This window comes from Puma concolor, chromosome B1, assembly GCF_028749965.1.
Source record: "Puma concolor isolate L17-30 chromosome B1, mPumCon1.1.hap2, whole genome shotgun sequence".
NCBI lineage: Eukaryota > Metazoa > Chordata > Mammalia > Carnivora > Felidae > Puma > Puma concolor.
In genome coordinates this window covers 166,156,325-166,168,638 of record NC_141670.1, presented here as the reverse complement: position 1 = coordinate 166,168,638, position 12,314 = coordinate 166,156,325, and the positions used below count along the sequence as shown (strand labels likewise).

General features: G+C 37.8%; 1 protein-coding gene across 5 annotated transcripts in view; it reads left to right on the top strand.

The window, feature by feature from the left end:
* Nucleotides 1-12,314, top strand: part of OCIAD1 (OCIA domain containing 1) — a 28,440-nt gene that overhangs the window by 9,073 nt on the left and 7,053 nt on the right. For 4 of the 5 annotated variants that reach the window (XM_086705102.1, XM_086705101.1, XM_086705100.1 and 1 more), the window contains exons 4-7: nucleotides 2,197-2,250; nucleotides 9,473-9,520; nucleotides 10,502-10,637; nucleotides 11,661-11,836. In XM_086705102.1, coding sequence (XP_086561228.1) covers nucleotides 2,197-2,250; nucleotides 9,473-9,520; nucleotides 10,502-10,637; nucleotides 11,661-11,836 — 414 coding nt within the window. Of the gene's footprint in view, nucleotides 1-2,196; nucleotides 2,251-9,472; nucleotides 9,521-10,501; nucleotides 10,638-11,660; nucleotides 11,882-12,314 lie in introns of all 5 variants that reach the window. The other variant, XM_086705104.1, reaches the window with a different exon arrangement.

Genomic DNA, 12,314 nt, shown 5'->3' with positions numbered 1-12,314 from the left:
AGAAAAGAATATTTTGTTACATGTGAAAATTACATGAAATTTATGTTTGCATCCATAAATAATGTTTTAGTGGACTACATCTGTGTTCATTTGTTTACTATTGTCTTGGTGCTTTTGCTTTAAAAGTTGAGTAGATGGGACAGAGAGACCTGGGGCCCACAAAACCTAAAATATTTACCTCTAGTTTTTTACAGAATGTTTCCCAGCCCCTGGTCTGGAACTGTGCTGTTCAAGGTAGCAGCCACATGTAGCTATTTAAATTTAAAATAACAGAAAGGATACAAGGCAAAATCAACAAAAGGAAAGGAATATGGGGTGAACTCCAGAGGAGACCAGGGGTACCAGGCCAAGGCTTCCAAGGCTCCTCTGGTAGTGGAGTCACACACTAAAGGGCATGTAAGTTTCTCCAGCTAGGGGTTGGGATAACACGAATTACCTGTCGAGGAATCTCAATAGACTCAGTGCCTGGGGTTTTTACTGGGGGCTGGTCACAAACACACACCCTCAGTCTAGAAGGTACCAAAATTCCAGAGTCTCATAAGGAAAGCAAGTGTATTTGCATTAGCAGTTTAGGTGCAGTGAGCCACTTACCATTCAGGTAAAGTTTTAGATCACTCACAGGGAACTGTTTACCAGTTAGATTCCCACGTATCAGCCAAAGACCTTATAAGGAGGTCTTCTTAAGAGTCAGTCTCAGGGCGCCTGGGTGGCTCCCGTTGGTTAAGTGTCTGACTGCTCACGTCATGATCTCAAGGTTCATGAGTTCCAGCCCCACATGTGGCTCTGTGCTGACCACTTGGAGCCTGGAGCCTGCTTCAGTTTCTATGTCTCCCTTTCTTTCTGCCCCTCCCCAGCTCACACTGTCTGTCACTCTCCCAAAAATCAATAAAACGTAAAAAACACTTTTTTAATAAATACATAAATGAAAAAGGATAGTCTCAGGGTTCCTATTTTAAACCTTTTCCGCACACTAACTGGAAAACATGGATACAGGCTATTCCCATCATCACAGAAAATTCTGTTGGATAGTGCTGGTGTTGAAAACAGTGATTTTTATTATTTTTTTTTAAATTTTTTTTTTCAACGTTTTTTATTTATTTTTGGGACAGAGAGAGACAGAGCATGAACGGGGGAGGGTCAGAGAGAGAGGGAGACACAGAATCCGAAACAGGCTCCAGGCTCTGAGCCATCAGCCCAGAGCCCGACGTGGGGCTCGAACTCACAGACCGCGAGATCGTGACCTGGCTGAAGTCGGACGCTTAACCGACTGCGCCACCCAGGCGCCCCGAAAACAGTGATTTTTAAATTATGAGCTCCTTTGAGATTCTAATGGAGAGCTTTGGATTTTTCAGCCTGGATTCATACGCGTATATATACATATATAGATACTTTTTCTTTAATGTAGTTGACACTAATATTTTGTAATATATAATATTTCATGTAGTTTTAAGGAATTCACTGGTTTAGAAGAAAAATCTATGCTTGTTCTTGCCCCAGCCACAGTATAATTGTAGACAAATAACATTTTGTGTTTTGGTTCATGCAGCGTACTTTAGAACTTGAAAGATTGAGGTCTGGTATGAGAGACAGACTATTAGAATCTGGAACCTGCCATTGAAGTAGCTGTATGGCCTTGAGCAAATTACTTAACATCTCTAAGCTTCAGTTTCCATATCTTTAAAAGGTGGTAATAAAAAGTACTGTATGTTACAGAGATAGTGAAAAGTAAGTGAGAAAATGTACGTAAGGCGCTTAGCACGGTCCATGGAGTTGAGTAATTATTCAGTAGTGGCTCTTATTTGTAATAATACTTCTTGCCTCTTGTTAATGTATTCCTTCTTACCGAATGCAGAGTTTTTAGTCACTATTTACTGTGTTGTCTTAATTGATACTAATGAATGGTTCTTTTAAAGCCGGATCTAGATGGTTCTTGATTTAGGTTCTTTTAAAGTCAAATGTAGATGGTTCTTGAATTATATTGTTTAATGTTTTGTAATATTTTCTTAAACTTAAAATGTTTCTTTTATGTTTTTATTGACTATGTATAATACAACTTTTAAAAATGGAAAAATCTTTTTTTAAAGATCTTAATTGTGCAACATACTTCCTAGATGGTTTTACTGATACACATTTTTCCTAATGAACTTGGACAAAATCTGTTTTGTTGATGTTGACAAATTCTTTTTTCTCTTCTAGCTGTGCCTTTGGCTGCAACAAGTATGTTGATCACTCAAGGATTAATTAGTAAAGGTAAATATTTAAACTTCAAATTTACTTAGCATGTTATTTTCCTCATTTTTAGATAAAGTGTAATGTATTAAACATGATCACTGATACACTTCTCAGGAGAGTTATGTGTCTGTGGACCCACAGACTCAGATGTCTTGATTTGAAAATTTGATGTTTTCCTTTGCTGTAGCAACATTAACAATCTACAAGAGCGAAGTAACTAAAAACCTGAAGAAGGTTTGCAAACAGCTAGAGAGACAAACCTGGTCTGGGAAAGGCCATCGACATCACTGTCACCTAGGATCTTGTTAGAAATGCAAATTCAGGGGCTCCTGGGTGGCTCAGTCGGTTGAGTGTCCAACTTTAGCTCAGGTCATGATCTTGCAGTCTGTGAGTTTGAGCCCTGCATCGGGCTGTGTGCTGACAGCTCAGAGCCTGGAACCTGCTTCGGATTCTCTGTCTCCCTCTGCCTCTACCCCTGCCCTGCTTGTGCTCTGTCTCTCTCTCTCAAAAAATAAGCAAACATAAAAAAAATTTTTTTTTAAAGAAATGCAAGTTCATGGGCCCTATCCCAGACCTCCTTAATCAGAATCTCAAGGTAGGGCCCAGGTATCTGTGTTTTAACAAACTTCAGGTGATTCTTCTACACTGTCTTAAAGATCAGTGGCTCCCTAGCTCCTTGAACCAGAGCTTTGTCTTATAGTATGGAGAGGTGGGGGGACACTTTTTGTCCCAGATTCTCTTGGCGTGAATATTATGGTGCATTCATGTGTGGATATTGAGTGTAATTTTTAAGTCTTTTCAGTATCCACATGTTAAAATTAAATGGTTATTACATTTATTTTGTGAACTATATATCCCTGGAATGAGGTGTCCCAGAACAGGGTAGAAACTCTTGGAGCTTTTGAGCCTCGGTAGAGTAGGAGACTGGAGAGCTTGAAGGTTAAGGCAGAAGTGGTAGTGGTTAGGAGAATCAGATTGTACCTCCTCATTTAGATAGACCTTCTAGCTTTAACAATAAAATCTCACCCCTGCTGTTTTGTTTTTGTTTGCACCTGCTTGGCTTGGTATATGTGCTGCTGAAGCCAGCACCCTGCTTGACTTAGAAATGCCTTGCTCCTCGGGGCGCCTGGGTGGCGCAGTCGGTTAAGCGTCCGACTTCAGCCAGGTCACGATCTCGCGGTCCGTGAGTTCGAGCCCCGCGTCGGGCTCTGGGCTGATGGCTCAGAGCCTGGAGCCTGTTTCCGATTCTGTGTCTCCCTCTCTCTCTGCCCCTCCCCCGTTCATGCTCTGTCTCTCTCTGTCCCAAAAATAAATAAACGTTGAAAAAAAAAAAAATTTTTTTAAAAAGAAATGCCTTGCTCCTACACATAACTAATGATACAGCTAACTGAAGCAGAAATTCCCTTGTTTTAGTTGCAGATATTTCATGATAGAACTGCTTCTGGATGAAGTGAATCCCACTGAAACTGTTAGAACCTGTAACTTAGGAGACACATTTTTCTTACAGCTAAAATCTTCCTGGATTCTTAGTCACCATTTGGTGATTCATTATTTGACTTGTCATCAGTGGCAGTTTGTGCCTCTGTGGTTTCATTTGCAAAAGTCATACCATAATCAAGAGTATTGTTCCAGAATCTGCCTCTGTAATTGTCCTTAATGTCTGAGCCTGGAGCCTTACAGTAGAATTCCATTATCCATTTTTTAGAAAGATTGAATTGCTGAAAATGATTTAACTTAGTTTATGGAATCATGTTTATTATATAATATGTGTAATAACTGTCAGTTTGTTGTTACTCTTAGGGTTTTGATAATTTGGAATAAAAAATATAAAAAACAACATTGAATGATATATTACTCAGGTAACTTTCCCAGGATTAAGACGTTTTATTATTGTTGTATTAAAGATTTGTTTTGGGTGCAGTATTCTAATAAAAAAGTCAGTCTCAAAGAAAGAGATTGGAGGGTGCCCGGGTGGCTCAGTCGATTGAGTGCCCAACTTCCACTCCATTCATGATCTCACAGTTCATGAGTTCGAGCCCCATGTTGGGCTCTCTGCTGTCAGCACAGAGTTTGCCTCAGATCCTCATCTCCCCGTCTCTCTGCACCTCCCCTGCTTGCGCTCGCTCTCTCTCAAAAATAAATAAGCATTAATAAATAAATTATTTAAAAGAAAAGAAAGAAATTGGAAAAGACTTTAGGAAGAGAATCCAAAATCCATCAAGACATTTTGCATTTAATCAAAATACCTAACGTTTTGTATATGCTTTCATCCACAGTGTCATACTCCACGTAGTCTTAGCTGCTCCATCACTACTCAATCTCTTTCTATGAAAACATTTAAACATGTCCGGGTCTGTTTTAACGTGAGAACATGAAAAAGAAAAACCTTTCCTCCTGTCCCTTTCCAACTCTTCCCAGCTGTCTCGCATTTGAAGCCAGACTTCATGAATGAGCACTTCACTTTTAACTTCTTTTAACCCATTGCAAAACCCATGTGTCAAAAAATTCTGCATATGTTCCAACATTTACCAAAACTTTTAAGTTTGTTTATTTTGGAAGAGAGAGAGAATCCCAAGCAGCCTCCATGCTGTCAGCACAGAGCCCAGCGTGGGGCCCAGTCCAAGAGCCGAGAGATCATGACCTGAGCCAGAATCAAGAGTTGGACACTTAACCGACCGAGCCACCCAGGTGCCCCTGACATTTACCAAAACTTTGAACCGTTACCAATACAACCTCCTTGTTACTTAAATTCCATGGGCAGTTTCTGTTCTTGTTGGTTATAGGACTTTAACCAGTCTTTGAAACATTCTCTCCCCTAGGCTTCTATGACAGCATATTCTGATTTTTCTCCTGCCTGTGGCACCTCCTCCATTTTTTCATGGTTTTTGGGTGCCTGATCTATACTATACACTGTTTTTAGTAGCTAGCACTAAAAGACCAAAATCTATGATCTGTTGGTACTTAATAGTGTGGGTTTTCATCCTCCACCTGTGTTCTTCAGAATTCTGCTTTGACTTTCAGTCTTCAGTCCGTATATACACTGTTAACCCGGTAATAACTGGGCTTCAGAGACCATGTATTGCTCTAAATCCCCATGATTATCCCTAGCCTAGACACCTGCTCCAGAACCATATTCTGCATATCTTTACATGGATGGACCTCCTCACAGGTTCCTCACACTGACATATTGCATCCCAAACTGAGTTCATTTCCGCGCCCCCCCCCCCCCCCCCCCCGAAAACCAGTTTCTCTATTTTCTCCATGTCTGAATGGTATCACTCTTCAGGACACTGAGACATTATCCTTAACTTCTACCTCTTACTTGCCTTGTGGAATAAATGTCCATTCTAGTCCAGCTCTTAAATATCTCTGTGAACTGTTCACCTCCATCTGCACAGCCGCTATAATTAATGCCACCATCTGTTGTCAAGAGTGTTGAATTAACCTTCGACAAGTCTATTTGCCTCTATTCCTGCTACTTCCCTTTAGGAAACAGACTGTCTCTGGCATTGACCACTGGGCACAGTGCATGTAGTAGATACTCAGATATTTGAGTGGATAAATAAGACCACGCTGTATTGCCTTCATTCTCTCTCTAGACTGTAAAAACTCTGTGAGGTGGTAAAGAGAGCATCTTGTTCCTTGTTCTGTTCTACTTCCTAGTACATAGTGTCTGTTGTAAGCGGTATGTAACTATTTGGTGACAGAATGAAGGAACAACTCTTGTATGAAAGTGGGTATTGTTACCATCTTCCTTTTCCTCCTTATCTCACTTGTGTAACTGAGGCTGATAGCATAATTTAGTTCTGTTTTTATACTTTGTATATGTGAAATTATACAAGTAAGTACTCTTTTGTACACTTTTTTTCAGTGTTATAAGATTTGTTCAGTGGTATATCGGAACTGGCTTATACCACCTCCAGAGAGCTGGTTGTTAAATTTTTAAGAACTTGGCAAGCCAATTTTTAAACTATTGATAGCTGACATCGGTCATGGTGCAAGCATTTATTCCACGGCAGCTGATCATTACAAATCAGGACTGGTTATTTGGAGAGCTGGTTTTCCAGCACATCGCTAGATTCACCCACATTGTTGCATGTAATTGTAGATTATATATTCTTGTTGCCATGTAGTTTTCTGCTGTGTAAATACACCACAGCAGCTTATCCATCTTGTACAGTGGCAGTTGGGTAGTTCACAGTTTTGACTATTACAAATAGTTCTCTTATGAATACAGACAGCATCTTTTGGTAGACATTTTGCTGGGTCGTAGATTATGTATATATTTAGCTTTGGTAGATAACTGCCAAACTTTCTAGATTGTTTAGACCTATTTACACTCTCACGCCAATTTATTAGTAGAGTTTTATTTGTGTCACATTACCACCAACACTTCCTATTTCCAGAATTCTGGCCATTGTGTTGAGTGAATAGTGATACTGATTGCATTGTGGTTTTAATTTGCATCTCTGATGACAAATGAAGTTGAGGACCTTTTCTTTTGTTTATAGCTCACTTGAATATATTCTTTTTTTGTGAAGTGTCTGTTCAAGTCTGTTGTCTATTTTTCCATTGCATTTTCTTTTTCTGTTGGTTTTGTGAGAGTTTTCTGTATGTTCTGAAAGTGAGTCTTTTGTCAGATACATGTATTGTGATATTATTTTTTTCCCACTGATTAACTAGTTCTCAATATGATCAAGTCTAATTTATCATATTTTTTTATGATGAGGGTTTTTTGTGCTCTGAGATCTTTGGCTATTAAAAGGACATGAAGAGGGCCGCCTGGGTGGCTTGGTCGGTTAAGTGTCTGACTTCAGCTCAGGTCATGATCTCACGGTCCATGAGTTCGAGCCCCGCGTCAGGCTCTGTGCTGACAGCTCAGAGCCTGGAGCCTGTTTCAGATTCTGTGTCTCCTCCTCTCTCTCCTCCTCCCCTTGTTCATGCTCTGTCTCTCTCTGTCTCAAAAATAAATAAACGTTAAAATAAATAAATAAATAAATAAATAAATAAATAAATAAATGGACATGAAGAATCTCTTATGCTTTTTTTCTATAAGTTTTATTTTTTTCCCACTTAAATTTTCAAGTATCTGGAATTGTTTTTGAATACAGGCATATCTTGTTTTGTTGTGCTTTGCTTTATGGCACTTCACAGATTTTACACTCTTTACAAATCTCTAAGGTTTGTGGCAACCCTGCTCTGAACAAGTCTTAGCACCATTTTTTCAATAGCATTTGCTCACTTTGTGTCTCTGACATTTTGGCAGTTCTCACAATATTTCAGATGTTCTCCTTATTGTATTTGTTGTAGTGATCTGTGATCAGTGATTACAACTCTAAAAGCTCAGACGATGGTTAGCATTTCTTAGCAATAAAGTATTTTATTTTTTAGACATAATGCTGTTGTACACTTAAGATTACAGGGGCGCCTGGGTGTCTCGGTTGAGTGTTTGACTTCAGGTCAGGTCATGATCTCTCAGTTTTTGAGTTTGAGCTCCGCGTTGGGCTCTGTGCTGACAGCTGAGAGCCTAGAGCCTGTTTCAGAGTCTGTGTCTCCCCCTCTTTCTGCCCCTCCCCCATTCATGCTGTCTCTCTCAAAAATAAATAAAACATTAAAAAAAAGATTACAGTATAGCATAAATATTTTTATATGCACTGGGAAACAAAAAAAAATCATTTGACTTGCTTTTTTGCTTTTCTCGCTTTATCATGGTGCTCTTGAACTGAACCTTCAGTATTTCTGAGGTATGCCTATGTTGTATGAGGTGGGATCAAGGTACATTTTACCCCCTTATGTTTATGAAGGTGACTCGGCACCATATTTTGAAAGAACTGTCTTTCTCACTGCGTGCAGTGTTGCCTTTTTCATAAGTGACTATGTGTGGACCTGTTTCTGGACTCTCTTCTGGTTTTGGTCGGTTTATCTGTTCTTGCGCTTAGGACAGTCTTAATTACTCTAGCTTTATCATAGATCTCGATATTTGTTGGTAGTCCGTTTTCCATTTTTTTGTTGTTTTTCAATATTGCCTTGTTGTATTTCCACATGATTTTTAGAATAAGTTTTTCAACTTCTAGGAACACTGTCTTTGATTTTTAATCGGGATTGCATTGAATTTATGGAGAATTGCCATATTTACAATATTTAGTCTTTCATTTCATGGACATGGTATGTTCCTCCCTGTAGCTTTCATTTCTGTCCGTAAGTTTTGTAGTTTGCAGGGTACAAATCTTTGAAATTTTCATTAGATTACTCCTGGATCTTTGATTGTTTTGTATCTTTCAAAAAGTGTGGTTCGTTTGTTTGTCTTTAGTATATAGAAATGATACATATTTTTTTTGTGTATTGACTTTGTTTCCAGTGATCTTGCTAATAAATTCACCTGTGCTAATAGATTATAGAGTCATTTGGATTTCATTTTTCTCTTAATGTTGGATTTACTTGGTTTTCTCTCTCTTTTAAAAAAAGGTTTATTTAATTTTGAGAGCGAGAACTAGTGGGGGAGAGGCAGAGTAGGAGACAGAATCCCAGGCAGGCTCTGTCTGCACTGTCAATGCAGAGCCAGATGCAGGGCTTGAACTCAAAAACTGAGATCCTGATCTGGGCTGAATGAGTCCAGCGCTTAACCGACTGAGCACCGAGGCGCTTTGGTTTTCTGTTTTAAGTAGTTATATCTTTTTTTTTTTTTAAACGTTTATTTATTTTTGAGACAGAGAGAGAGACAGAGCATGAAAGGGGGAGGGTCAGAGAGAGGGAGACACAGAATCTGAAACAGGCTCCAGGCTCTGTGCTGTCAACACAGAGCCCGACGCGGGGCTCGAACTCACGGACCGCGAGATCATGACCTGAGCCGAAGTTGGCCACTTAACCAACTGAGCCACCCAGGCGCCCGGTAGTTCTAGTCTTAGACCTCTCTGGGGTTATGGAGAGAGCTAATGTTGTCAGGTAGTATTTAAAGGTAGTCCATACTGATCTTTCCTTTTATCTTTGTGGGTTGCCCAAAGCTGCTGAGAAATAGATCTGTCTTTATACTGCAATTCCAAGTTTATTATTTTGTCTCACATTAGAAGAGATGAAGATTATGATTCACAGAAATAGTTTGCTTATTTGTGTCATTTTCTTACATTTAGCATAAACATTGGCATAAACCTTTTTATTTTAATAGAAAATGAAATATTCTAATTATGTAAATGTGTCTATCTCCAATAGTGTTACTCAGGAATATCTACCCTTTTATCTTCAGGAATCCTTTCAAGTCACCCCAGATATGGGTCCATCCCTAAACTTCTATGTAAGTATGAACAACCCTAGTTTTCCTTTCTAAGTAAAATAAGTAGTTTTTACCAAATGTTTTGTCTCATCTAACTCCTAGCCATTATTTGGTGTATTTGTTTTGACTAGTTTGTTTAAGCTTTTCATTAAACAGACTGACTACCTGGGCATTAAGAATCACAAGTTACTAATAGGAATTTTTTTCTTTATAATATAATAAAACTATTCCTCTTAAGTGATGTGTAAGGAGACAGTATCTTAAAATAAATTCTCTTGGTTTATGAGGAAAGAAAGTTGTCAAGTAGTGATGAACCAAAGTGAAGTGTCTTAAAATTAAGTCCAACTTTTAAAAATCTCTTTACATTTTAAAGCGTAAGCAAGCATAATTTACTTACATACTATAGTATGGTTTACAGGAAAGAAGCTAATAAATTGCTTTAAAAAAGAGTGCCTGTGGCTTTTCTATGAATCTTCCCAGGTTAGCCTCTCTTTTATATTGGAAATAAACACATAATGATGCAACACTAGCCATGTTTAGGTATCACTTCATAATTCATTATTTTAAGGGATTTGTTGCACCTAATTTTAAAAACAGTCTTATGAAATTAGCAGGTCAAATGGTAGCATTCCCATTTTACAGGAAAAGAAACGGCCTAAAATCCTTCTGATTAGGTTAGAACTCTGCTTTAATTCCACATTTCTGTTATACTTTTACCACGTCTTTCCTGTCTATATTAATAATTAGTAAAGTAGAATTTATATATCTTAAAGCAACTTTATTTTGGATTATTTTATTTTGTGAAAGTGAATTATATCTACAGACTCTGTTTGCTCTAAGGCTGATGTAATGGTACTTGTACCATTATTTCGAGAAATGTCAGTCTTCCCGTACCAACGACCTCTATTCAGGCTCACATTTCTTAACAACTTTCCTTTTAGGAAAGATTTTTATCTAAATGGACACATTGAGTCACATTTTTTGTTTGTTTTTACAAATAAGTTGCTTGTATCATGGGATATTTTGCTGGAAAGCTTTCTTATGTGAAAACTTGCCAAGAGAAGTTCAAGAATCTTGAGAATTCCCCTCTTGGAGAAGCTTTACGCTCAGGACAAGCACGGCGATCTTCACCATCTGGGTAGGCCAAACTCTGATTTTTATTAAAGGTTTTTAATTTTAGCTAAAAAAAATTGTAATTGGATATTGCCATAATTGAGGGCATGAAACATTGCCTAACCTGAAGGACCATTGGAAACTTGCCATTTTCCAGCAAGTTAAAACTATTTCTGTTTTACTTGGAGTAAAATTTGTCTGCTTTTGTTTTTATTTGTTTTTGTTTTTTTAATTTTATTTATTTATTTGAGTAAACTCTACACTCAACATGGGGCTTGAACTTATGACCCCAAGATCAAGAGTCTCATGGCTTTACCAACTAAGCCAGCCAGGCACCCCTACCTTTGTTTTAAATAGAGAGTTGCATCCTATCGGGAATGCTAATCCCAGAATAAAGGATTTTAATTTGGCAAACACTTTTGATTACTATATTTTGGACTTTTCTTTTAAATTCCCAAATTTCATCAGTCCCATCTCTTAATCCTTCTGTTGTTATGTATGTACATTCTCCAAATTTTTGTTTTAATTATGTTAGTATAAATAAATGAATCCTGTCCATCTGGATAGGTAGATCAATCATGTAATTAAGTAGATTTAATAGATAAATTGTTATAAATGATAAAGTCCATGAATGCTAGTAATCCTTACGTATCTGCCTTAGCTAAATAGTGTTTATGGCCTGCTAGCTATGGAAGTAACTTCCCAATTAATGTGGGAACTGGACATACTGGACATATTTCTGATTTGAAGTACTTTTTTTCTAAGAACTTTAAACACATTAAAAATGATCTCTGAAGCTTAGGGATTAGAATATTGACTAATGCACTTTTCTTCTATATTAAGAGTGACATTTTTAAGCTGTATAAATGGGTCAGAACATATTTTTAAGGTTTTTGTGGTGGAGAGAAAGACTTCATTTTGCTATCATAAATGACCATGTTAAAATTACACGATTCCTTTAGAAAATAAGATAACTAGTTTTTATATGTTGACACACTTCTTAGGGTGTAGACAGTAACTTGTGTTTCTTATACAATATGAATTACAGGCACTATTCTCAGAAGTCAAAATATGACTCAAATGTGAGTGGTCATTCATCTTTTGTGACATCTCCAGCAGCAGACAACATAGAAAAAGACATGCTTCCTCATTATGAGCCAATTCCATTCAGTGCTTCTATGAATGAATCTACTCCCACTGGTATTACTGATCATATTGCCCAAGGTAGAAACTTCTCTTGAAATGAATTTCAACATTTTATGGTCCAACGTATGTATAAACTTTATTTGATCACCTTTTCTGCTGGATATCACCTGTATGTTCCACCACCACCCTAAACTCAGCATGTTTGTTGTGCATTTGTTTCTTCCTTCATTCTACATTTTGTGACGTCCAGTAGATGTCAGGCACTCAGCTAGGTATGGAAGAAGTGTAGATGAATAAGACGTGGTCCTTGTCCCTGAGAAATTCTTTTAGACTGTTAGAATATACAGAAATACAAGGAAAAATTACTAATGTGTCCCATTAATTGAAAATACTAACAAACTTTAGTGATCTAGCAAAGACGAAGTGCTAAATTGGACCTCAGGGAGGCTTCAAAGAAGTTATACTTGTTAGGCTGGTCTTAAAGGCTTTCAGCTTTTTTGTCTATAATGTGAGAAAAATAATAATTACCTGCCTTACAGAACTGTTGTCAAGTGAG